The 27,275-nt window shown below is 41.9% G+C and overlaps 2 protein-coding genes across 2 annotated transcripts; one reads left to right on the top strand and one right to left on the bottom strand.

Annotated features, from left to right (window-relative positions):
• LOC145405483 (methionine synthase reductase-like) lies at window positions 1–5,173 on the bottom strand. The gene is made up of 3 exons (XM_080276835.1): window positions 4,969–5,173; window positions 3,265–3,451; window positions 1–2,311 (listed from the first exon to the last, which is right to left on the bottom strand). Exons 1-3 carry the CDS (start codon window positions 5,171–5,173, stop codon window positions 97–99), a joined length of 2,607 nt encoding a protein of 868 aa, XP_080132961.1. The 3' UTR covers window positions 1–96.
• An 858-nt stretch (window positions 5,174–6,031) lies between these two features.
• Window positions 6,032–26,639, top strand: LOC145405482 (uncharacterized). Its single transcript, XM_080276834.1, has 18 exons — window positions 6,032–6,850; window positions 7,293–7,480; window positions 8,840–9,009; window positions 9,724–9,914; window positions 10,333–10,457; window positions 11,051–11,309; window positions 11,776–11,901; window positions 12,712–12,858; window positions 13,259–13,397; window positions 14,554–14,731; window positions 15,016–15,151; window positions 16,039–16,270; window positions 16,747–17,037; window positions 17,555–17,668; window positions 18,382–18,827; window positions 18,927–22,176; window positions 23,668–23,910; window positions 24,313–26,639. The coding sequence occupies exons 1-18, from the start codon at window positions 6,032–6,034 to the stop codon at window positions 26,637–26,639; spliced, it is 9,381 nt and encodes a 3,126-aa protein (XP_080132960.1).
• The last annotated feature ends 636 nt before the right edge of the window (window positions 26,640–27,275 follow it).

Here is a 27,275-nt window from a genome sequence, read left to right as displayed (position 1 = left end):
CCCAAACACCCTGCAAGTATCTCCCCTGGATGTGCCTTTAGGCCAAGAATTCCATGGGTTTTAAATAAGGCTGAGTACAGTACCAACTCCTCAATCTTATGCCCAAACATCCTGCAAGTACCTCCTCTGGATTTGCATTTGTGCCAAAAACTCCCTGGGTTTAAAATCTGACTGAGTAACATGAGTAGCTAGCACTGTGACAAAGGCCTCAAACACATCCTTGGCCATGTTCCGAGCATCCCCACACACATAAACAATCGCATTAGAGTCTACGGTAAGTTTTGCTAAGGCCTCTCCATGTTTAATGATATTATCTTGTACATACTTTGCACCTTCATTATTTATATCCCTAGAGAAGCTCACAATTAGATGACTAAGAATATTAGAGTCTCGGAACCTCTCTAGCTCGTCTTTGTACAGAAAGTCACGCTCTTTGTGTCTGCAGCCGTAAAACAGCCAAGACTTGCCAAATTTTAGACCTGTGTCCATAAAATGAAGCTTTTCCCGGTGCCTCAGGAAGCCTACGAAGGGTGCCACCCCTGTTCCTGGCCCCACCATGATGATAGGGGTTGTGGGGTCTTGAGGTAGACGGAAGTTTTGGTTGGTACGACAGTATATAAGGACATGCATGTCCTGATCTTTACTTAATTTTCCAATGGTTTGATCCATATTATCTGCACATGTTTTCTGATCCTCACTTACAGATAGTTTCTCCACGGCTTGACTAATGTCCTCATTATCTGATTTTTGGTCTGTAGGAGAAGCAATACCCTCTAAACCACTTGAATTTTTCTCCATATGGGAAGCTAACCAGCCAGTACAAATTCCCCTCCTTGAGAAGGTGACTGAAACTATCCTTGGAATCTCAATGATGTTAAATGCAAAGCTAACCTCCAAAGGGTTAACAACTGGTGATGATATGGCTGAATATGCCCGGGGAAGCAGGCGGGGAAGGTGCTCGAGTAAGGTAGTAACAGGTGGTTGGCAGGATCTGAATATTATCAAGAGATCTAGGGTGCTCAGGCTGGCTCCTCGTACATGCCTGCTGTATTCTTCAGTTCCTTCCTTACTCACAAGCTCCTGTAGTCTCCTCCTCTCTCCAGGATCAGATGTGTGCTCAACTAATGCCCTGAGGAATGGTTTTTTAGGGATGGCCCTGATGTCAACACTGCACTCAAATATATCCCTAAGAGTACTTTTGTTTGGTATGAATTTTGGTACCACAGCTGACTTCTTTTTGGTGTCTGGTAGTACAGAAAGTTCACATGTCAAATCTGCCTTTTCCCTAATACCAAGAAGGCATAGTAAGATCTCCACCTCAAGCTTCGGATTTTTCACCAAAACTCCAAATGAGTCTCCCGGTTCATACTCAAACTTGCCCTTACTTTCTTTGGGTAGGCTAAGGGTGACTTCCAAGGTGGTTTTCAGTGCATCATCCCTAGTAAGCTGCCTTACTGATGTGATCTGAGTACAAACTGGCTCTGAGGCAGCACTTGGGTATGGAAGGGAGGGACTGTGAACCTCTGTGTTTTCCCAGGAATCATTTGAATACTTCATGGTGTCGTCTTCATCATCATTTGGGGATTTGGTGGCATTTTCCTGAGTATCATTTAGGAAGCTGATGGCAAGGTATGGAGGTGGGAGGACAGGTAGAGTCAACTTAGAATCCTGAGGTAAGGCACATGATTTCACTGATAAATTCTGAATAGCTCTCAAAGGAAGCAGATCTACATTGTACTTGGCTGCCATGAGTTCTACAGTATTTCCATTTTCTTCTGTTTTTCCCCAATCTTCTGTCAAAATCAGTTTATCATTTATGTTTTGATTATCTGCTCTATCTTCTTCCATCTTTACAGTATTCATAAGTGCACTTGAGTCTACACAATCTAAGTTATCACTACTAGCACTACCTACTTCACTAGATTTTTCAACACTTACTCTAACGGTTTCCATATTACCATTTCTTCTATCAGTTTCCTTATCATCATTCCTAGTATCATTTATTTTATCATCATTTCTTCTATTCTTTTTCCTACCAATCCTTCCATCAGCCTCATCATTATCCTTTGTATCAGTATCTGTATTGTCATTCCTTCTATCCATTTCCTTAATTTCTAAGCTTTCAATTACACACTCCCCTAAGGTGGTCTGAGGTGAGCTTGGGCTGGTGTGAGATGAGCTTGGGGTAGTCTGGGGTGAGCTTGGGGTGGAGGCCAGGTGGGTTCTGAGGGCGGGCAGGAGTCCTTCTATCCATGGCTCCACTACTATCTCTAGGCCTGTCCCATCATCTGCCCAGCCACATGGATAGAACCTGCCAGCACGGAAACCTTATACTGTAGTTCATTTATTCTAACCTGAGTTTGGATTTACAAACTCAGGTTAGAATAAACGCTTAAATGAACTCCCTGTCAATTCATTTTGATTTAGGGACACAATATGAAATTTGAAATCTCAGGAATGCTTAAGCCAAGGTAATGCAATAAAGATAGGTAATATGAAGCTACTTTCAAAGCTTAATGTATTATAGTACATTACCCTTACTTAAACGTGGCACAATGAACTGGTTACAGAATTCAAGGGACTAAGGAATATACCTGCATTACTGTAACTACAGGATAAACGGAAATGTGGTGCATAATATCATTCACAAAGAAACTTACGCCTTAATAGTTACAGTACTTTCTAAAACAAACTGGCTTCTGCAGTACGGCTATCAAAACGTATCTCCTTACATTATATTTACCAAGCAGAATAACTGAAAAAGAACATCCAATACTACATCATTTACTGAAGATCTTGAGTATTCTTATCTAGCCAAAGCATACTGAAATACACATAGGAACACTTCATACTGACAGAAAATATGGCACTGTGTAGGAGTTCCATTACCCCTGTTTTGAGTACTGTAAGTTTCCTTAGCTAAATAAATTCAGTTAACATTAGGAACAATAAAATGTGGAGAGAACGTAGAAGGACAGATTAACTAGAACAGTGTACGTGACTGAGGGAGGGATGGGGAGGGTGGGGACCAAGGATGAGATGGAGGAATGCATGTAGGCTATGAGAGAGAGAGAGAGAGAGAAGGGGGGAAGGGGGTTTTAAAGAGAGAGCAACCTGCTAGTGGAGGAGGAGAGGGTGACATGGAGATGATCTGTTTGTAACCACCCTTTCCAGAATTAAGTGTGTGGCAATATACAGACAGACAGATCATTAAACAGATAAGCAGACAGAGAGAAAACCAAGAATACTGTACAATCTCAAGACCTTTCTGCCCCCAGCGCCTGTAGTCTGCGGTCAAGCGATTTGCCAAAGTTGCAGAAGTTGGTGTAGTTTGTGTCGCCCAGGCCGAGGATAGTGTAGGACAGGCCGGTGAAGGGAGTGGCAGCCGCAGGGGTCTGACGGTTTAGTCCGCGCCAAAATCTGCGAGCAGTGTCAGGGGGGTCACCATCTCCTGTGGGGCAGTTGGTGGTGAGAAATGAGGACAAGATATATATACAGGCCAACCCTGAGATACGACACCCCCAGATGGGATACCCTGGCATAGCGATGGGAGTATAGATACCATCCTACCCCACCGAACGATGGTCAAACCCCAGTGTAATGTTTTTTTGTTTTTTTTTACCAATCTTAATATTTTAGACTTAAATTTTGGTTTAGGTTGATATATAAACTGTTTTTAGACACAGATTAATGTGTTTTAGTAGCAGGTGGGGTGAACATTGTCATTTTGGAGTAGTTTAGTAAGTTTGATTTTTCCACTTATTTTTGATGATTTTCAGATTTTATTTTTGGGTTTGGGCATTATAAACTGCTTTTAGGCAAAGTTTAGCTTGTTTTTCAGCTATTTGGGGGTTTAGGATAGCTAAACACTTGTTTTTGGACTAATTTGGGAGGGATTTCAGACTTGGATGGGGGGAAAATCCAAGGCTCAAAAATGCATCCCTACAGTATACTTTACATATTAAATCTACCCCGAGATATGATATCCAGCCTAGCGACAGGTTTTTACTTCACCAATTGCATCATTAAATTGGGGTATGCCTGTATAGGCAGCGTGCTGGGTACCACTGATAGACAAATAAACACATAAATGGACAAAAGCTGACAAATGGGTATTACTGTCATTTATTACAGTCAAGCCCATCTGGTATTCCAGCCTTTTCTATGACATAAACTTCTCAATTTAGTGGGGGGCCTTCTCTATGACATTTCCTTTATAAAGGTGTCTTAGGTTAAGGGTTAAGTCTGATTATGTTAGGTCAGGTTAGGTTAGGTTAATTTAATAAAAAGGGAAAAAAAGTATTTCGGTGGATATTAGGCTCAAAATCATTCAAAATATGGGTAAATCCTTCCCCTAGTGAAAAAAAGAAAAAAGAATAATATGTATTTCAGTTGATTTAGAAGATTTTATTTTGTATCTGACTTCAACCCCACACAGGGGTTAGAAATTAATCTCTAATCATTTGAAATAGGGGTAAAAAGAAAAAAATTACAATACCCCAACTGTAGTTAATAACAAAAAATCCAACAAATGTACACAGACTGATAGACAGATATAAAGATAAAGACAAATGTGAGAGAGAGAGAGAGAGAGAGAGATACTACTACTGAAGTACAGGAGGGGGAGGGGGGTTGGTCTTAAGCCTAATCATGTACTGGAAGAGAGGAAGTGTGTCACTAAGGGAGAGTGCAGTGACTGCTATGACACACTTTTGTATCAAAATACCTTCATTCTTGATAACACCAAAACACTCACACATTATACTTTTCACTTAAACTCACGTGGGTGGTGATGCAATCTTTTTTAATGAGGATGGCTCATAATTTATGCCTATAATCCCGTGGGGTCTTTGTTAAATTGAATATAGCAGTGTAGCTATATCCACAAAAAAGGTATGTTTTGGACTATGGAAGCGTATAGACACCTGATTTATCAGAACTGCGAAGTCGGTACTTTACTCTCATTACCTGTCGTAGAGGCCACCAACACCAGGCACGTAACATTATTTGTTAGGAAATCCCTGTCCACCTCGCTGAAGCACTTTAACTGACACTTAAGGCCACCTGACACACACTGCTCATACAAATCCTCAGCGATTCCCCTCGCATTTCCATTCTGGGAGGCGTACAGCAGCAGAAAGTCCACTCCCAACCGACATCCCTCTCTCCTCATTCTGTGGCAGTTACTAAGACGTCGAGACGAGACGACTGACGAACGCGTCGAACGAAGACGAACGAACACTTTAAAACAAAGGACAAGGTGCTACCATATTATTTCAATATTAATCCTAGATCTGGAAGTCCATTTCTCTTACAAGTTTTTCGGGTGAGTAGGATAAGGAATAATACATCGTGATCACTTGTTATATCTTATTCTTCATGGCTAAGTTCGCTCAATAATACTCAAATAATTATTCAGAATGACGGGTGTAGCATCGTCTCCTTCACTTGTGGCAATGATTTCTCATTTCTCTTGCACTTTAGATTTGTGAAAATAATAAAAGAATAATCCAAAGTACTTGTGGTATGTTTTTAAAGATATATACTGTTGACTAGAAACTTGTTGTAGCTTTTATTGGAACCATTGTTGTCAATTTCAACATAAATAAAACGTAAGACACTCATGAATATTATTTAATTATGCTCTGACTTCAAGCAGCTGACTGTAGCACACTCTTCTGAATAACTTATATTTGCCGAACACTTTTTACGTGTTGATGCACTTTCCTTGTGAAGAATTTCTTTACTTTTGGTGCGGGTCCTGTTGGATTTCTTCCTCATAAAAAAAGAATCACAACATAATTTTGTTTGAAAGTTATCACATATTTACTTAAATAGTTTTTAAAATGGAACAGGTTGCATTTTGTAACATATTCAACTCAGAATGATGTTCTTAAATCAATAAATTTCTCACCCCTTTTGAGTGTGCTAAGCCTGAAGCGACGACAGTTCGAAAAGAAACAAACTCAAAGATGTGGTTGGACTGTGGACATTTAAACCTTAAAAACTCAAACCATTTAGTGTGATTGGTATGTTTTCATCCGTGCAAGCGGTGTTTGTATTCGATGTGAACAGTTTCGCTGAGACTTGCAAGAACGAGAGTGAACTGGAAGAAGATGTAGCCAAATTAAAGCTCGGGTGCCTGCGACTCTTGACAGAATTTGGCGCGCAAACTGATACCGTCAGATGGTCCTGCAAGTATTATGACTCCTGTAACTATAAACCTGGCACCAGCAGGAAGGACTTTAGTGAATTTAACAAACAGAGCTTCGACGACTTTGAAAATGAGCTCACTGACAGGTATTGCAAGGTATTCGATCGGCAGAATGGGCAAGTGAAAGTCAGTGACAGAGTGTCAGATTCCCACAAACCGCACTGCTTTATCCTGAAGAAATCGCTGCAGGAGGTACTTTTGGACTATAACTGGGACCAGCCGGACATTAGCTCGCCGGTCAAGGCCACGCGTCGCAGGAGCAAGGGTGCGCAGAGTAAATTAATACCTGAAAATGTTGGGCCATACAATTCCATCATCATTTTCACAAACGTCCCAGGCAATACATCAGCCCTGTGCAGTTTCTGTGGACTTCCTGGGGCTCAGGGAAAGGATGCTAATATATCTCCAAATGATTTCCTCGGGAGCATCCTTGATCCAGCAATGGTTAAGGGCTTTCAAGAGGATAAGATCTGTTTGAACTTTGTTAGCTTGAGTGATTTTGAGCCAGAAAATGGAGATGCTAAATTCCGAGAGGCAATACAGAGTGGTCTTGGGAAGCTTAATGGTGGACTGCACATGATCTCAAGCATCGTCCAGAGTTCATCTTCGGAGGTAGGAGTAGTTGTAGTGGTAGAAGTAGCAGCAGTAGTAGTAATAGTAGTATTGGTGGTAGTAGTTGTATGTGGGCATAGTTTTTGTTGTAGTGCCCTTTTCTTTTTCTCCTTTTTCCTTATAGTGATCATTTATTTTTTTTTGTAGTTTTCATAAGTCAAATGTTAAACTGTCATACTGTTTTCATTTACCAGTACTCATTTTCTTGGCTTTCTAAATAGAAGTAATGTCTTATAGTAATGAAGTAGGTTTTGATTTTAATATACAGTATTTTGAATTACTGGTCATAAAAATTCATGTTAGTGTTGGAGTGTACTATAGTTATAACAAAAATGAGTATAGACTGAAACTGTAAATTTACCTTATCTTCTGCATGTGGTCATTGCAGGTTGTGGACAATGGACATTTGGAGGCATTTAGTTCTTCACAGGCCTGTAGTTCATTGCAAGCATCTAGTATGTTGCAGGCCTCTAGTTCAGTGTTCAGGCCCCCCAAAGCTCACATTGGTGGCCTGGGTGTTGGGATGCAGTGGTGGGGGCGGGGCAAGGTGGGGCGCCCCAGAAAGCCTCAGCCGGGGCCACTGCTGGTGTGGGAGGACGCACACGGCACCTCACACATACATGCCCAGCTGGAGGTGTTGGCTGTACATGGCAGGTTAGGATGTAACAAACTTCTTGTGTAAATGTTAGAGTTTTAGTATGATATGATCTGTTGGCAATTTTTTTGTGGCTACCCCTTACAGGATTAAGGCATCTGGCAATAGACAGAAAGAGAGAGATCTGTTGGTATAATGTACTGGTTATTTTGCATGATTTAGGGGCTGTACTGCACTTAACTATTGCTAATATAATTTGCATAGTTACTGGTATGTACAGTACTTATTTATTGTTGGTATAGTGTGTATGATCAGTGGTATTTGGTACAGTATTCATGTTTGGTGAGAGCTGTATTTTGGATGATTACTGATACGGTACTTATTTGTTAATGTGTGCTACAAGTCCCTGAAGTTACAGGTTTAGGTAATCTTAGGATGCATATGCAGTAATAGGTTCTTCACCGTGATGTAAATTTTGTAGTAGGTTAAAGTATTGTATTAAATATCCATATATTGAATGAATCACAACGTTCCTTCAGATGCCTCTTTAATTAATACTCGATTCTCCTTCAGCTTTTTTGAAGTCGAAAATATATACTGTACTGGGTATTTCATTTAGGTAGCTGCCATGCAGTAGTAAAGGATATGCACTTTTATATTAATGAATTTGCAGTAATACTGATATATATATACCGTTTTCAGTGAAAACATATGTATTTCTTGAGGTTATTATATCATATGTAGTGTATACTAACCAGTATGGTACATAAAACAGCTGTTTCATTGTATGGATTGCCTTTTGTAGATAAAAACCTAATATGGTGTTGTGATGTATTGCAGTTAACATAAGGTATTATATTCTGTCAAGAACCTGACTAGCAAAATAATCATGCTTTATTGTTGTGTGATATGTGGTTCATTTAGGTTCTTTGTTGATATAATCAGTACTAATAGCTGTTCTGTTTTTATCATCAGTGCCAGAGGAGTAACTGTTATGATTATGTCTGTATCTGTATAGTGTTTGCAAGCATCTTTTTTAACCAGATATCTCATGATTGCCTGGTATGATTTAAATCAAATTTGGCACATATATATTAGTGTGTGTGAGGATGGAAAGAAGTTATTAATTTTTGGTGCAGATAGATCAAAGGTCAAGGTCTGATTCACTGTGTCATCTGAGCTCTTTTGTTCTTACTCTTTCCTTTTGTTATTTCTAGATTCCTTGCACCCCATTTACTGAAGAAACAGAGTTAGGATAATGATGTGATGTCTGACCAGTTTATTTACTCTTAATGTTTTTTGCGACTATGTGCCAGTGTTTTCCTGAATCCCTATCCACCATCTGTATTATTTTTTCCTTCCTAGGCCAAGCCTTTCATCAACATCATTTCCAATATTCTTTTATTGTTCTTTTTCAGTTGCTCACGTCAGTGGGGCAGTGCGGTGGTGGTGGGCGTTGTTCCAAGCAGTGCAGTGAGTGTGGTGGCCGTGGCTGGTGGTGGGGGTCATCTGTATGTCTGCCATGCGCCAAACACTGTCTTCAACACCATCATAGACATTCTCTCCAAGCACCGCCTCAGCATGGTCAGTCCATCTTGTTAAAATTACATACCCAGTAGTACCATACTGGTACTTTAATTTTATTTTCTTTCTGTTTACAGTGTAGGTGTACTCCTTACTGCAAGACACATGGAGGGCTTTGTAATGTAGCTGGTTCTAGTGATACCAGTTTTCTGTCATTTTTATGACATTGCTTTTATATTATGTACATGTTACTGATGAATCTGAGTACCGTACTGTAATAGTGTGAAAGGCTGTGTAATTTCACTTCTGTAGTAAAGAGATTCCTTTTAGTGAGTTCTGTGAATCATTAATAGTTGACCATGACTGTGTACGTGTTTGTGGCAGGTGGTGAAATTAACCTACAAGGAACCATATAATGTGCAGAATAAATTGCTTAGAAAGAAGTGTTGTGCAGTTGCCATAATCACTTAGAACATGAAGGGCATAGTGTATACTGTATGACCATTAATTTTTGCTTGTGTATGTGTGTGTGTGTGTGTGTGTGTGTGTGTGTGTGTGTGTGTGTGTGTGTGTGTGTGTGTGTGTGTGTGTGTGTGTGCATTTGCAGCAGGTTGTGAAGTTAAGCTGGTGTGGTGTGGATGTTTTGAGTGAATGGGTTAAATGCAGAAGTGGGTGAGAAGAAATAAAAGGTAATGGAACTTGTGATGAACACTATAGAGCCATTAACCATTCCTGTGCTGTCATTAACCATTTCCATGTCTTTACTTGGTGCAGATAGTGAAGTTAAGCTGTGGTGGATTAGCTGTGTTGAGTCCATGGGGTGGTGGTGTTGCCTGCCTGGCTGTGGTGTCTGCATCAGGCCTGGCCACACCACCACTACCTCCACCGTCATCGCCATCACGACAAGCACACCCGCCTGACCCCTCTCTACTCAACTTTGTGGCAAACACCTTGAGAAAGTGCTTGAAGGTTAGTGCATAGTGTAAATTTCATGTGCCTTATTATTTTTTTATTTTCTGGTTTCTGTTTTTATCTCTCTCTCTCTCTCTCTCTCTCTCTCTCTCTCTCTGTCATTATCTGTATGTCTGTCTATGAATCTGTCTATCTAATAACCACACACAGTGCCCAGACCCTTATCTCAGGTTTTTGGGATACTTGATGGAAATGTACTTGAAGGTCAGTGAACCCTATTGTTTTTATATCTGTCAGTCAGTCAATCATTAGATTCTTTTATTTGGTTTCTCTTTGTTTGTAGATCCTACCTCACCTCATGTAGGTAGGATATGGGGTTAAGATGATGACAGTATTGATGCTGCTGCTGATTTTGTTGTTAATGATGAATGATTAGAATAAGCCTCCAATTGCAACTGCTTACTTTTGTTTGCAGGCAGCGCCACCATACTTGGGGGGTGAGCCAGCACCCACCACCAAGAGGTTTACTGCTGGCCAGACACAACCCTGGTACCCACCTCGCCCAGCCACTACTCACGCACTACAAAGGATTAGGAGAAGGTAAATGCCCATTAGTCTATCTGTCTGTATCTAGCTACCTCTGTTTCTGTCTGTTTATCTATCTGTCTATAAACAAACACATTAATCCAGCTATCAAGAGGTTCAGTGGCAGCCGCTCTCAACCCTGGTACCTTCTTCACACCTTGCTGCCACTCAGAGTCTCCAGAGGATTAAAAGGAAGGGAAGACACACTGACTGCCTTTTCAATTAACTCTCCATCGTGACTTACATAACAGTTACATTATTTGTCTGTTATTACTCCCTGCATTATCACCTTTATCAGAATTTGTATACAGCAAGTTTTTCTTCTCTCTTTTTTTAATGGGACTCCAGTGATTACTGCTGAGTGTTATTTTGCTTGTAATTGTTGATTAATAATGTACTTTTCTTAATAATTATCATGCAGTGTCAATGTTTTCTATCTGTTTAATGATTTTTTTAATGATTCATCTCACGGAGACTCAGTCTTCTTTCCATGCACTGTCTATGGGAGTATTTCACCTTGTCAGTATGCTCTACTGCAGTATACATTGAAATTATTATTCCTTTAATAAATGTTTAGTACATTTAGTCATAAACATCCTTTGTTTCAGAGCATCATGTCGAGCTGAACGTCGTGCAATGCAGGAGCGTCTGCAGCGAAGGTACCGGCCCCAGATCCCGCTACCTCTGGCAGCTGGGGAGGTGGGGGTACGGGATCTGGTGGATGTCACACAGCCTCCCTCAGATCCTCTTACTCAGACCACACCAGGGCCACAGGCACCCCTCACCACAGCACCAAGACCAACGCTCACTCGTGCTCAGCAGTTGGTTAAGAAAAGTCATATTGTTACAGCCCAACAGAAAGTGAAGGTGGGTTTGATGTGTACAGTCTTATGATATCATCTGGCTTGTTTCTCTGTCCTGCTAACTTCAATGTAATATGGGAGATTGGAAGGTTATTATGATAACATGTATCGGGTATGCAGAGATTACATTGCCTACTGTATGTACTTGTAGTTTGTCAGGCATGCCGAATGTGAGTTAGTGTAGAGGGATGCCTTGAGGCTACTGATATAGCTAGATAGTTTTGTTGCTTGTTTATGCATTTGCCGTTCAACTCTCCCTATCCCCCAAAGTGGATGTTGGACCTTAGGAGAAGGGCAGCTTCACCCTGCAGTGTGCCAGGTCACAACAACAACCAGAGATCTCAGTGCATCCATTTTGTAATGCATCTTTACATAAGATATTAAAGCTTACATTCACTCATGATCTCAGTGATATAGTAAAAACTTGCCTTTAATAAGCATATTAAATGATGATGGTGTGTACGTCTCAGGAGCTTCGTGCAGAGGAGGAGGAGCGTTTGCAGGAGACCGAGAGGAGGGTTGCCCAAGCAGAACAGCGAGCAAAGAAAAGTCAGGCACTACAGTCACAGGTCCTCAGTGATGTTGCCAACCCTCAGGTAAGTCATTTCAGATGACTGATTATAATGTAAGTTTGTGTTTAGTCACCTTTTTATGCTTTATTTTTAATTTTTTAAAATAAGTCCTCACTAAATCATAGAAAAATGCCCATTAAAATTCCTTTGCCACCTTTGAAGCTGATTTGCCTGTTTCTCTTTCATTTACAGTACCAGTTGTATAAATCAGTTGATGATTTTTAGAACACTTCATATGTATAATAAGGAATGCCTGTTATAGGACTGAAGAAAACATACTTTGATATGTATGGTTATCAGGAGAGAATGGTTATAGATAGGGTGGCAAAAAAGGTATTTGTAAATTGTTAGTAAGTTTCAAGGTAGGAGGTGTGGCAGGCCAGGAAGGTGGGTGGATATGTTAAATGATTATGTGAGAAAGAGAGGTATGAAGGTTGATGAGGCCAGAGAATTGAGAGGGAATTGAGTTGGTTGGATAATTATGCATGAAGGAACACATGACAAAGGTTTGGCACCCATTTTCTTTAACTTGCTGATCAGCAGATTGACTTTATCTGGGAGAGGTATGTGAAGGTTAAAGAAATATTTTCAAAACGTGCAGATGGCCTTGCTTGTGAGACAGTGCCAGGATTCTTGAGCTTGAATGGTGAGTGAATGAGTGTCTGGCCATCACTGGATATGCTGTTAATAGTTCTCCCATTTAATGCATTCTTTGTCCTTATATTTGAGTCTTGTCACCCCATCCTTAGGTAGGTGACGACATCCGAATGGTAACTGAATTAATGTCCCTATACTATACATTTGGTAAATCTGACATCTATGGGTCCATCACAGGATGTTGATGAGCTGGTGGGGTCATTGGTGCGGCTGCGTGACGGCGGAGGTCACTTGGGGTCAGACCTGTTCACCACTGCACAGACCATCATCAACCTGGCCCTCTCACACATCAGGAACACACCCTCAACATCAGCGTCCACAGAGGTCAGCCCGTGATAACATTAACCCCTGCTGTCTTCATGTGACTTTATTTAGCTAAGGAGAGAAGTGTGAATGTTGGGGTTAGGGATGCAAGAGGCACACCGAAAAAGACCTGGGTCAAGGTCATGAGTGTGACCATGATGGGTGACTGAATAGGGAGGCTGTCAGAGATCAAGCAGCATGGAGAACTGCCATTACGTGACCAAGGCTGACACGTGCAAGCATGTTGGAGCCTGTATAAAAGATATGAATGATACAGTTCAGTACAGGATTGAATATATTTGATAGGTATCACTCCAAAGTAAGCTGTATAAACAAACTGAGCTCCATTTTTGTATTCATGTATCATCGTTTGAAAACACTTTTGCCACGTGTGTAATCCAGAGTCACTGCATTGTTACAGGAGGGTCTGCGAGGGTTGTTGGGCAGTGGTGTGTTGCAGACAGTGAATGAGATCAACAACAAGGCCTCAGCATCGGACACTCACCTCCGCCTCTGTCAGCTTCACGCACTGCTACACCTCGAATTGCTCTGGGTCCTCGGTGAGACGTGTGCATAGTGCAGTAGTTCTAACAACATAAATCCATGACCCCTTTCAGCATAGTTGTTGGCCAAGTATACGGTAGATAGATTAGATCATTGAGTAGACTAGTAACAAAGCAACTGCAGTGGTGACAGTCTTTGTACAGACAAAGAAGTCCTCACCATGTTTGTAACGTATTCCAGTCTGTTACAACTTTTCTTGTATAGTCATTACTATTGATTGGGGAAATGTGTCAAATCAGCTTTATAGGTAGTAATGGAATTTCAATTTGTAGTCTTTGTGCAGTGTCCTGTTGACTTCGTTGCTGGACACATTAAAAAGGCTTGATATAAAAAAAGATTTGCTCTCTCCCCTTGAGTCCAATTGTGTTCACTGAGCCTGAAGGTTACTATTCCTTAAGCAAGATCAGTGAAAAGAAAAAAAGCATTGAAGGTGAGAGTGGATGTGGGAGCACCATCCAAGACTGTTGCATGAATAAGAATATCAGGCTGTCCTCTCTCCAGCTCATACCACCCTTATTCATATACAGTAAGCACTCAGTTATCAGTCTTCACAATATCCAGCCCAATGCAATACCCGGTACGGCTGGCTTGGCCCTATTAAAGCAATATCCAACGAAATGGTGCATTATCCGGCACCAAAGTGGGACATAACTAGCGGTTCTTTGCAATATCAGGCGTCATTTGTGACAGCCAGCTGTGTGTTACTGTATTGTATCATTGCTTTATTGTATTTTATGCTTAATTTTCATCTTTTACTCGTGGGGAAGTTTTTAGGGTAGAGGGTCGAGACGAATAATAATGCAGTATCTGGCTTGACGCTGAATATTGAGTCGACAGGAGGTACAATGCAATATCCGGGATTTCACATTATTCAACACAGGGTTTGGCTGAAGTACACGGGATAATTGAGAGTTTACTGTAACATGTCTCTCTGTCCATGTAATTCTCCATGAGTTGAAACTGTTACTGTACTGATTTTTCAGGGCACTCCTCCTCAAGCAAGATCAATGAAGCTGATAGCAATGAGGGTAAGAGGACGTTAACTAACCATACCCTCTGAAGGCATGTGGAAATGCTAGTCATAGATTTAAACAAAAATTCTAATTGATGGGATTGGCTCTCCATAAACTAAATATGTTGCTCACCTTCCAGGGTACTCCTCATCAGGCAAGAGTTTAGATGAGGATGAGAGCAGTGAGGGAGAGAGTGACCGTGGGAGCAGCATCCGGGAGTACCACCTGGATGAGATTATCAGACTCCTGCGTACAATATCCCTCCGACACAACCCAACAGCCATGGCAAATTTCTTACATGACACGGTGCTTGAGAAGTGAGTAGAGTTTACCTCCAAACCTAAGAATGGTTTTTATTTTTTCTGTCACTTCAGATGATTGTATTCAGCATAGTTTTATTTTATTTTTTTCACTGCATGGAGTGTTGGGGAAATGAGCACAGTTTTTCATTTCCTCACTGACATTGTTTTTTATTGTTACTATCAGACAACTGCGATGATAATGATGATGTTTTTATTATGTTGATGATGATGAGGATAATAATAATGATGGTGACATTGTTTTTATTATGGTCATGACTAGTTTTTCATCCATTCACCAGCTATACAGACACAATGGGTGAGGTTTTGGTGGAGATATACGAGGAACTGAACCAGCCGCTACCCGCCCTCCTACAAGACCTCACCAGGGATCTCGCCTCCGTACCAGATTTTCAAGCCAACTCAGTCAAGTCACAGGTCAGTCACACGTTGTTAATAGGATACCAAGCCTGCACTTGAGAATTCTCACAGTTTCATATATATATATATTTTTTTTTTTTTTTTTTTTTTTTTTTAATACTCCATCTTTACTGTGAAATAAGAACAGATTCAGGAATATGATGATGTACTTTATGTTAGTGGTTGGTGGAGGCACTCACCATCCACTCACTGGATTTAGTGCTGCCCTTGGATGCCTGCCCTTTCTACTCTTCCTTCCTTCCTTCTTTCCATCCTTCCTCTTTTGTCTCTCTCTCCTTCATTCTTTCCTCTTCCTTCTACCTGTGGGTGACTCTACACTAAGTGATAAGCCAAATGGTTTCCTGTACACCAGGAAACTATTTACTATGCTGGGTGGTAACCATATAACCAAAGTATGGCACCTGGCAGTTTAGTGGGTAATTACAGCACTCCAGTCAGATTGAGCCAGTGAAGGTTTATATCCAAGGGGTGGTTGGGGTTATTGCTCATGTAATGCCACTCAGGGATGAGTGAGGCTGGTCACTCTCATCTTAAATGTCAGAACCAAATTGCCTAGCCCCGGGCTTCTACGCTTCTCATGGGACAACGTAGAATTGGATGATGGATGGATGGATGGATTACGTATAATTCTTTTTCTATGTCTTTCATCCAGTCCTTCACTGACCTATCAGGAACATAGTGGCCCTGGGGTTAGACAGTATTTTAAAGTAATAATAATCAGTTTCTCCTCCCAGAGCAGTAACTTTATGTTGAAGTTTGTTCATCCATCCATCCATCATCCAATCCTACGTTGCCCCATGAAGAGCGTAGGAGCCCGGGGCTAGGCAGTTGGTCCTGATGTCAGGAATTGTTCATCCAAAGACATGCTGTTGCCTTTAATACAGGTACTAAGCTATGACAGTGGTGGTGGTGGCGGCGGTGGCTCAGATAACCCAGGCTCAGGCAAGTCACGAGAGGGTCGGCGTCCACCGGCCCTGCCTCCAACTCTTAAGGAGGCCAGCAAGCGTAGCATCGTGGTGCCCAAAGTGACACGTGCCCTGACTCGCACCCTCAGCGAACAGCCACGCATCCAACACCCACCACAGCCTGCCCCCGCACCTCTTCCTTCAGGCAAAGGTTAGGAACACAACAACCATTTCCTTATTCATCCCCAGTGAACTGCCACTCACCCAACACCCACTCTATCCTGCCCTCATGCCACTCTATTGCAACACCTCATTCCTTGGCCAAAGGTACACTCTACTTTTGTCATGTGTGTGTGTATTGGGAACATTAAACATATGGAATACTCAGATTTTCTTTATTGTTCATATTGTGGTCCCAGGCTCCATTGAATGTGAACCTGGTGGACCACAAGTTGATGTTGCCCTTCACCTACAGTTCCCCATCCACACTTTGAAGGATAGAGAGGGAATTTAGGGATATTGATAACTAGCCAGCAGAGTTGTCCAGTTATGTTAGTCCCAGTGCAGGAAGACATCCCTCTGCAGCACCACTTTTTTTATCTGCATAAAATAGTCTGGATTAAGCTTGAATAAAATACTCATGTGCATATTTGACAGTGAAAGGGTTAATCTATTCCGTGATCACAGATGTGCGTAGTGGGAATATTGAGAGAGCGCGGCGCAATCTGTTTGACTTGGGTGGTGGAGGAAACAACAGCAGGAAACCCAAACTGCAGCGGTCGCAGACAGTGAGTGGTGCCCCAGATGCTGACCCAAAGAGGAAGAAGAAGAGGCGGCAGAGTCCACGTAAACGCAGCAGCCACACCCCAAGGAAAGCCACCCTCCTGCCCACCACCATACCCAGTCGGACTCACAAGACACCAGTGAAGTCCTCAGAGACAGGGAAGAAGGAACACAGGACACCCCGAGTGAAAAAGGGTAAGTGGTTCTGTCTGTCTATCCAAAACCATATATCTTAATCTTGTATGGGGTCGTTATAGCAAATTGCTTCCATGATACAACATAGTATCCCAAGACTGAAGAAGGGTGAATGATTAATGCCTTCAGCCCAAGTGTGTCATTTGTGGTTTATTGTAGCTGCTACCATACAGTTTAATTCAATTTTGGTTAAGTTTGGTCAGAGTAGGGTTAATTAGGCTTGGTTTGGTGAGGTTAGATCAGGTCAGGTTAGGTTAGATAGTCAATAAATGCAGCAACCACATCCTGAGGAGTATCAGAATTACAAGAATTACCATTTACCATTACTTTTATATGATCTACATTTTCATCTCTGCTTTTTGTTCTTATTCAGATGTATCATTTCCTGAGACTCCATCAGTCACTACCTACTAGCCTGTTTCTTTCCTTTAATGGGCTTTGTAACCTTTATCATTTTTAATACTATTGAAATGTATTATTTCTTGCTCTGTAACCTTTGTGTTTTTCTTTCATTCAGATGTCTTAGTTCCCGAGACCCCAGGAGAAAAGATCGGCTTGACTATCTTCAACCGACACCGTGTTCGCAAAAGCACTGGCACCACACACATCGCCGAGAGTCCCGATGTCAAACGTGAGTGTGTTAAAAGTTGTGTTTTACGTGTGAAATAGCAGGATGTGGGAGGAGGCTGTGGAAGTGGCAGGAAGTTGTTGAGTCTAACGAAGTGACAGGGAATCAGTGTTGGATGGAAGTGAGGTATGAAAGCTGATGAGACTAGGGAATGGACTGGGGATTGAGCTGGGTGGATGAAAGCTAGGTATGGAATTTGATGAGACTTGGCTTAATAAGGACAGAAGAGAACATGAGCACTATATACATCACTCAGTCCTAATGCCAAACATAAGTCTCAGCTGCATTTGTTGTGGGAGGGAGGGAGTGAGTTGTGGAAGTTAAGAAAGATGGGAAGTTGATAGAGTAATGAGTTGGTTGGATGAAATCGAGGTGTGGAAGTTGATAGGGTAATGAGTTGGTTGGATGAAACTGAGGTGTGGAAGTTGATGAGGCTAGGAAAGTAAGTCATTATATATTGTGTGAGAAAATGAGGTACCCGGTATGGAAGTTGATGAGGCTAGTGATAAGAGGGTAGAAGAGAGATGAGGCTCCCTGTCTTTAGGACGGAAAAGGGTTAAGGTGATTATATGGTTGTCAGCATTGTTACAATAATTGCATATATCTTGATCTGTTCATATATTCATTTATTTTTTGCACAGTTGAACAATATCACACCAAAATGCCTGCATACATTCATTACGGTATCATTTTTTTTATTCATGTAGTTTTTGCAGGGTTGAGTAAGACCACACCAAGACGCCTGCATGCCAGTCTGACTGTGACCCGCCGCAACTCCTTCTACTCCGGTGCCCGCTCACGCAACTGGGAACGTGCTCGAACGCAGCTGCTGGCTGATCACCTACGCGGCTCCTGTGACTTAAAGCGCTCTGTCTCCGACTCCAAACCCTCCACCTCTGACTCCACGCCCCGGCTGAGCTCTCGAGATGCCAGCTTCCTGTTCTCTGAGATTATTAGTGCTAACGCTTCAGACTCAAAGGAGAAGCTCTTGTTTTCAAGCAAAGAAGGGAGGAGAGATAGCATGGATTGGATTCCAGAGAAGAAAACCCTCATCTTCGGGTGTGATGATGATAGGGAGGAGAGCTTACCAGATGAGTGTCGTATTGAGCAGAAGTTGTCTTTCTCTCCAGACCCCCAGATTAAACAGACCCCAGTGAAAAAAGTAAATAATATAGACATTAAAGAAAACCCAGTGAAAAAAATTAATAATTCAGACAATAAGCAGACTCCAAAAAATTTAAATAGCCCAGGTGTTGAGAAGACTCCAGTGAAAAAATTTAATAATCTAGACATCAGACAGACCCCAGTGAAAAAAATAAATCGTACCTTGTCTTTGGGGACTCCATCGAAGCTGAAAATTACCATGGACCAGTCACCAGCCAAAGCATTGATGTTTACTTCACCTGGGCAGGAGAATGACTTTATTGGTTTCTTGACTCCAAGAAAGGAGGCAAAATTGTTAAGTAAAGTGTATAACCAGAGCCCCAGAACCCATAATGAATCCCTTGGATCCCCGTCACATCCAAGGGTTCTAGACACGCCAAGCAAGAGGGTTCAGTTCACTCTAACGCTTACCCCAAGTAAGAGTCCGCCCCCCAGACACCCACACACACCTGGAAGCAAAGATGGGTCTGCCACACCATGCACCCCAAAGAGTATCCTGAAAACCCCCTGTAAAACCCCAGTTAGAACCATAGCTGATTCCTCAGTTAGAACCCCAGCTAAAACCTCAATTAGAACCCCAGCTAAAACTCCAATTAGAACCCCAGCTAAAACTCCAGTTAGAACCCCACTCAGCTTTTTCTTCCGCAGTCCTGAGACTTCTCCCCCAACCGAAGAAAACTCGAAAGGCACTCCAGTCAATTCATTTTGCACAGACCAACAAACCCCAACCACCCCTGTCAGGAGGACATCCAGTCGAGTTTCCTTCTCCCCCTCAAGCAAGGGGTCTCGGGTGTCAAGGTTAAGTTTTGAGGACAGTACAGAGGGAATTCCAGAGACGCCACCCAAAAATGACAACAGCAACACTCCCGTCAAAGTTGGTCGCATTGTGGCATTCTCAGAGAGTGAGATTGAGCTAGTTTCCCCATCAAAACAAGTGCAGAAAATCATCCCAGCCACTTCTTCACCCCAAAGAACCCCTCGTAAATCCTCACGGACAAAGACACCTCTCAAAATGCACCCCATCAAACACTTGATGGAGAAAAGTCCACAAGAGATTGCTGACCTGACCAATGTGGACTCTACCTCTCTTGATGCCTGTTCGGCTAAAGGTACCCAATCTTTTATGCCAAATGTGGATGAAGACTCTGCCTCTTTGATTGTTCATTCATCAGAAGTAACCCAATCAATTATGCCAAGTGTTGGCCCAGAGGATATTGAGTTGGTCAGCTCCATCATGTTTGGCTCTGACTTTGACTCAAGTTTGGTTGAGCCTAGTGAAGATGAGGAGCTTCCCAGTCTGGACCTGAATGGCCTTTTGAGCACCCTATCCAGCCCCCAGAAAAACATAAGAAAATCACTGGTTACCATTAATTCAGAAGGGAAGCCACATTCTCCTACCTTCCTTCCTGAAAAACAGTGTTCAGTTCCCATTAATTCTGAAGGGAAGCCAGGTTCTCCTAGTTTCCTCCTTGATAAACAAAGTCTTTCTGATGATCAGGTAATTTTAACAGCATCCAGTGTTACTTATCCTAAAGAGCTGATCCCTGGCAAAGGAGTGCTGAGTGCAGATATTGACAGCTCTTTGGGATCATTAAGTCCAGAGATCCCACTTGACCCCAAAGTGAAAATCTGCTTAGAGAGGTTGAATTTAAAGCATAATTTTGATGCTGAGGAGAAAGGCAAGGATGATAATATTAAACATACCAGTAATGGCGTTGTTGAGGATAAGGGGAAGGATAATGTAGGTCTCGATGTGGGGAAAGTAGATGCAAGAGTAAATGAAGTTGAATCAGAATCAGATGAAGATACAGGTGTAGAAGGACTAGATAGTGAGGAGGAAGAACTCAAGGAAAAATTACAGTATTCAAAGAAAGAAGAGGTGGATACTAGAACAGCTGATGGTGATGAAAGGTATCCTGCTTTAATCAGTAACAAAATGCCAATCAGTGGAGAAAAATGTATCAAAGAAAAATGTGAAGTTTCGGCAACATCCAAATCGATATTAGCAGAACAGAAAATACGTGAAAGGTCTCCATATGAACTTCCAGTAGATGTGACAGAATGTACTAATTCATCAAAAACCTCAGAAATTAATCCGAGACATAATCAAAAGCCAGATAATTGTGTAAATCTGAATCGGGTAGAGGTTTGTCAAAGAGAAAGTTTACAGGGTTCAGATCAGGAGAACAAAGTTGGTGTGTCTGATTCAGAAGTGATGCAGAGTGGTGTAGAAGCCCTGAAAAAAACTATAGTAACTACAGATAAGCCTCAGAATAATCATTTAAAGGCCCAGACATCAGTGAATATCCATAAATACACTGGAGAGCCAGAAATGTCTTCCAGACAGGCAAAAAACAAGGAGAGAAAGAATATTTTGAAGTCCGAGTCTGTTTCCCTCAACTCTCAGTCACGTGTATACAACAAGAAGAGAAAATGTGATGAAGAGACTGGAGAGAGTTCAGATGAAGAGAAGGAAAGCTTAAGACACAAGAGGAGAAGATCATCAAGAAATTTGGAATCTCCAGTCAAGAGTGGTAAAGAGATTCCAGAGAAAAGTGAAGGGCATGGCACAGATGAACATGAAGAAGGTTTAGAAGTTGAGGGAATGTCATCAAAAATTTCACTCTCTCCATCTAAGCATGTTACGGAAAATGAAAATGAAGGCATGACAGACGAACAAGAAAAAGAGGGTGTAAAAATAAAAAGGTCATTAAAACTTTCCTTCTCGCCATACAAGCATACTGAAGAAAATGAACATGTGAGTGAGGAGACCACAGATGAACGTGACCCAGAAAGCTGGAAGACGAAAATTTGTAAAGTTTCTCAGTCAGCATCCGGAAGTGCTGTAGAGAAGGAGCGAACAGGGAAAAGTGGATCAGGTAAGCAAGACACAGATGATGATGAAGGAAATGCGAATGGAAATAAACAAGAAATCTGTAAAACTGAAAAGAGGACATCAAAGACCTTGCAGGCTCCATCCAAAGTTGCAAAAGAGAGTAAACTGGAAAGTGATGAGAGCTCGGATGAAGAAGATAACGAAGAAAGTTTACAAATTGAAAGACGAAATTCATCGAGGCCCATGCTAGACCCCTCCAAACGTGCCAAGAAGAATAAGCAAGAAGGTGGTGAGAGTCCAGATGAAGAAGAAAAGGAAGAAATGGTAATGGTCAGGAAAAAGTTATTGAGAAACCAACAAACCCTTTCTAGACGTGCTAATAACAGTGAAAGAGATATTGTTGAGAGCTCAGAGGATAAAGAAAAGGAAGAAAGCTTGAAGCTCAAAAGAAGAAAATCAGTGATGATTCCACAAGATCCATCAGAACATGCCACAAAGAGTGAAGGAGAAAGTGATCAGAGCTCAGATGAAGAAGAAAAGGAAGAGGACATAAAAACAGAGAGATCAAGGAGCTTGGAAAATAAGGTTACGAAAGAAATAGAAGCAGAAGAGGGCACAAGGCAACATAAAAATAAAGAAAACATGGAAGACAGAAACGTAGACAGACCAAGAAAATTGCAAGCCTCATCCCGATCTGTAGAAGAGAGTGAGGAGAGCACACGTGAAGAAACTGAAGACGCAAAGGTACAGAGATCAAGAAAATTACGAGCTTCTTCCCAAACTTCAAAGGAGAGTGAAGGAAGCTCTGATGAAGAAATGGAAGAAGAATCAAAAGCCCAGAGATCAAGAAAATTACAAAATTCTTCCCAGACTTCAAGGGAGAGTGAAGAAAGTTCTGAAGAACAAGGAAGTGAAGAGAGCTGTGATGAAGAAAGGACAGAGGAAGAGTTGAAAATGGAGAAGAGACAATCTATGAGGATCTTGCAGTCTTTCAGCAAGTGTAGTGAAGACCAGAGAATAGGAAAATTAGTAGCAGGAGGGAGCTCAAAAAGATTTTCAAGAAGCACATCCGAAACTATGAAACAGAGTGAGGAAAGAAGTGAAGAGGGAAGTGACGAGAGCGAGGAGGTTAGCAATGAAAACAAAAATAAAAAAGATATAAAAATAGAGAGAAGATCATCAACAACCACTAGAACACCAGCCAAATTAATTAAGGATGAAGATATGACAGAGAACTCTTATGAACAAGGAAGTGAAGACAGCTCTGATGAAAAAATAAAGGAAGGAACTGTGAAAATGGAGAGGAGAAGGTTGACAAGAGCTCCATCCATATGTTACAAGGAACAGAGTACAGAAGAGAGCTCCACTGAACAAGGAAGCCAAGAGAGCTGTAATGAAGAAATACAGGAAGAGAGCTTTAAAATGGAGAGGAGAAGATCGACAAGAGCTCCACCCGTATGTTATAAGGAGCAGAGTACAGAAGTGAGCTCCACTGAACAAGGAAGTCAAGAGAGCACTAATGAAGAAATAATGGAAGAGGGCTTTAAAGTGGAGAGGAGAAGATCGACAAGAGCTCCACCCATACGTTATAAGGAGCGGAGTACACAAGAGAGCTCCACTGAACAAGGAAGTCAGGAGAGTAAAGTAAGTTCTAATAAAGAAATTAAGGAAGAAAGCTTTAAAGTAGAGTGGAGAAAATCAACAAGAGGTCCAGCCATATGTTATAAGGAGAAGAGTACAGAAGAGAGCTCCAGTGAAGAAGATAGTGAAGAAAGCAGTGAAGAACAAGAAAATGAAGAGATGAAGGAAGAAAGTGTGTATGTGGAGAGGAGGAAGTCACTGAGGGTTTCGGAAGCTCCAACTAAGTGTATTAAAAAGCAAGGAAAGGGATTAAAACAACGGAGAACTGAAGAGAGAGCTAATGAAAGGGAGAGTAAGGAGGATCTGGCTCTGGAGAGGCGAACATCTTCAAGGCGCTTGAGAAATCCATCCCAAACTCTAGACGATAATGTAGAAGTGAGACACGAGAGTACAGACGAGAGTTTGGAGGAGGAAGAGAAGGAAAAAGAGTCAAGAGCAGAAAGGAGATCAGAACGCTTGCAGAATTTGTCTAGAAGTGCAAAAGAACGAGGAACAGAAGAGAGCTCCTATGAAGAGGATAGTGAAGAAAACTCTGATGAAGAAGGAGATGATAATGAGTTGAAAGCAGAGAGAAGGTCAGGGTGCTTCCAGAATCCATCAAGAAGTACAAAAGAGAATGAGCAAGGAAAACTAGATAGCTCAAATGAAGAAAAAGAAACCGAAGATGGCTCTGATGAAGAAGAAAAAGAAAAAGACTCAAAAGCAGAGAGAAGAAGAAAAAAGCACCTGCAGAATCAGTCCAGAAGTGCAAAAGAAAATGAGCAAGACGACAGCTCAGATGAAGAGGAAAAGGAAGGAAGTGACGAGGTCTCTGATGAAGAAGACTCAAAAGCCGAAAGAAGATCATCAAGGCGTCTGCATCATTTATCTGGAAGTGGAAAAGAGAATGAACGAGGAACTGAAGAAACCTCGGATGAAGAAGGAAGTGAAGAGAGCTCAGAGGAAGAAGGAAAGGAAGGTGTGGAATTAAAGAGGAGAAATTCATCAAGAACTGTGCAAGCTCTAGCCAAGTATAGTAAAGAGCAGGGAGCAGAAGAGAGCTCAGATGAAGAAGAGAGTGAAGAGAGTTCTGATGATCAGGGAGAGGAAGAGAAGACAAATGTGGAGAGGAGAAGATCAAGGAGAATATCGCAAGCTTCATCCCGAAGTTTGAAAGAAAGCGTAGGAGAGAGCGAAGAGAGCACCGATGATCAAGAGTGCGAAGAGAGCTCTGATGATCAGGAGTGTGAAGAGAGCTCTGATGAGCAAGAGGAGGAGGAAAGCTCAGAAGTGAAGACAAAAAGACTGTCAAGGCTCTCGCAAATTCCCTCCAAAAAGAGGAGGACAAGAGAGAGTGAAGGCAGCGTTGGAAAAAATATGGAAAGGCGTCGGAAGGTTAACCCAAAGAAGCAGTGTATGTATGATCAGATTGCCAATGAAATGGATGATCAGGAGAACATAATGGAGAACAGAGGTGGGTTTACTAGGAGAACATCAGAGAGGAAGAGGAGGGAGGAGATTGCCAAAAACAATCAAAGGATGCAAAATAAAAATGTGAGAGCCTGTAGGAGACTAATATCATCCCTGCGTGAGCCCAGTAGTGATGAAGAGAGTGACGAGTCTGAGGAAATGTTGTTCTCAAACTTGGACCTCCTGAAAAATGAACCACATAAGAGGATTTTTGATGACGATTCAGATTTCATCTCTCCTGCTAAAGTGAAGAAAGAGAAGATGGAGCTGAGAGGAATGCCACTGAAAAATGTAGAGAATTTACCCTCAGGAAAATCAGAAAAACAGCCTGATAATGGCGGTAGTGGAGGTGATTTAAAGGAGCCTGTAGATGATAATAAGGGTGACTGTTCCACACATTTAAAATCTCATAACCCAAAGAGAAGGATCTCTACAGGGAAACCAGAAAAGAAAGAGATTGGTAAAGGTAGAGGTGATATTAAGGAACCTGCAGAAGAGACTAAAATGAATGTGTTTTCTGCTCCTATAAAGACTCATAGCCCAGAGAGATGCAGGCAGCAGATGATTGATAAATACCTTTCACCTGTCAGTAAGCCCTCACCTCCATGCAACCCCATGCCTACATCACCACCCAAATCTGTGTCCAAAATGGCAGTGACACGAAAACATCCCGAGATTCCAGGCGACTTCAGAATTATGAGGCGTCGGCATGGGAAGAGGAAAATCAGTGAATTGGAAGGAATGTCAAAAAATTCACCCAGTTCAAGGATTATGAAAGGTGGAGACACTGGCCATACAAATAATGCAGAAAGTATAAAGACCAATTCAAATGTTGCACAAAGTGTGAATACCAGTTCAGATTTTGCAAAAAGTATAAAGACCAGTTCAGATGTTGCACAAAGTGTTAAAATCAGTCCAAAAATTGCACAGAGTATAAGGAATGTTCCAGGAAGTGTGCAGACCAGTTCCAAAAAGGGAAGGAAAAAGCATGTGAAGATGGTCCTGACAAAGAGTGGTGAACACTACCAAGTCTCAGAGACGACACAGACATCAATAGAGAGCTCGGACCACAATACCAGTGAAGAAGTGAGCCAGCACCTGAGTAGCCAGATGTGTGACACCAGTAACCTTGTTCTGTCCCTGGATTCATCAGATACCACCAGCAGGAACAACACTCCGGCCTCTAAGAATAAGAGCAAGAAGAAAACCAAAGACGATTCACTCTCCAGTTCCTCATGCTTCATCACGCCGCACAGGTTCACTCGCCATATGTCCCGGGATTTGAGCATCACCCCAGAGGTATATCAGCGTTTGATCACCCTCTCTCCGGAAAAAAAGGAGTCTACACCGATTGATGGCTCAAAGATGCAAAGCTGCAGTTATGATCTTGGAAGCAAGCTTGATAGGGAATTGGCAGAAGCATTCATCATGGAGTCCAAAAGTAAAAAGGATTCCCCGTGTTCTGTGCAGGATTCATCTCAGAGCTTGCAAGAAAAGTCCTTGGATGCTGTAGGTGGTGAGTGGTTGGTACAGAATCTCCCAGACTCCCCAACCCTCAAGATGTTTATAAGAAAGCAGAAAAGTATACACAATCTCGACCAAAGTCTTAGAGTGGAAATTTCTCCTCTTCTCAAGGGCAAATGCAAGAAAACTGAGAAGTCAAAAAAGTGTAGGAGCTCACAGCAGTCACCAGTCTCTAGGCATTCATCCCCAGTGGCAAAAAATAGTCCTTTCTCTGATCCAAGTTTAATGAGCTTGGTACACCTTGCAGTATCTCCCATCCTGAATGACCAGGGAAGGAATGAGAACTCAGAAGTGTTTGCCAAGCCTAGGTCAAGCAGAAGACTGTACAAAATAGATCAAAGGGGCAATGAGAGTGTGTAGAATCCATAGAATCCAATCCTGTCAAGCAGAAGACTCAATAAGATGGACCAAGATTGTATTGAGGGTGTGTAGAATCCAAACCAATCAAGCAGAAGACCGTAAAAATGGGGCAAGGGGTGATGAGGGTGTCTAGAGGCTATAGAATCCAAACTTCACTCAAGCAGAAGACAAGAACAGTTAGAGGACAGTAAGGGTAGGTAAAATCCAAACCTGTTAATTAGACGACTGTAATATGGGCCGAGGGGCATTAGGTAGTTTAGTTCCAGGCTGTTATGGATTAAATCTAGTGGAGTGGAGGCTGACGTCCTGCAGTCCACCAGCCTTTTGGGAAATAGGGAGGGAGTTGAGAGACATTTGTATAATCAGGCTGCTCCGCCATCTGGTTATATCGATGCAGCCACATGAAGGCATCCCTCTTCAGCACCAGGGTAGGTTGAATTGTAAATATTGTACAGTGGTGGAGGTAAAGGGATTAGAGAGAGTTTATATTTCATCACAACAGGGGTCAATATTCTAAGTGGCTTTGGAGATTTTATAACACCTCTCCCTGAGCAATATATTCACATTATACTTTCCATTGTACAAGTGAGATATGTTTATGGAGGACTGCTTGGATGGCAAAAATTTGTATAACAG

The sequence above is a fragment of the Coenobita brevimanus genome, chromosome 67 (assembly GCF_032717465.1).
Source record: "Coenobita brevimanus isolate Jiangsu-jjx chromosome 67, ASM3271746v2, whole genome shotgun sequence".
NCBI lineage: Eukaryota > Metazoa > Arthropoda > Malacostraca > Decapoda > Coenobitidae > Coenobita > Coenobita brevimanus.
This window is presented reverse-complemented; position numbering and strand designations above follow the sequence as displayed.

What these genes read in the sequence shown, in the direction of transcription:
- LOC145405482 (XM_080276834.1), top strand. Translation starts at nt 6,032, where the DNA reads ATGTTTTCATCCGTGCAAGCGGTGTTTGTATTCGATGTGAACAGTTTC. An exon ending in GCACCGCCTCAGCATGGTCA is followed by an intron (nt 9,010 to 9,723) that starts GTCCATCTTGTT and finishes TGGTGCAGATAG; the next exon opens with TGAAGTTAAGCTGTGGTGGA. An exon ending in CCTTGAGAAAGTGCTTGAAG is followed by an intron (nt 9,915 to 10,332) that starts GTTAGTGCATAG and finishes TTTTGTTTGCAG; the next exon opens with GCAGCGCCACCATACTTGGG.
- LOC145405483 (XM_080276835.1), bottom strand. Translation starts at nt 5,173, where the DNA reads ATGAGGAGAGAGGGATGTCGGTTGGGAGTGGACTTTCTGCTGCTGTAC. An exon ending in GTTGGTGGCCTCTACGACAG is followed by an intron (nt 3,452 to 4,968) that starts GTAATGAGAGTA and finishes ACTGCCCCACAG; the next exon opens with GAGATGGTGACCCCCCTGAC. An exon ending in CAGGCGCTGGGGGCAGAAAG is followed by an intron (nt 2,312 to 3,264) that starts GTCTTGAGATTG and finishes CCGTGCTGGCAG; the next exon opens with GTTCTATCCATGTGGCTGGG.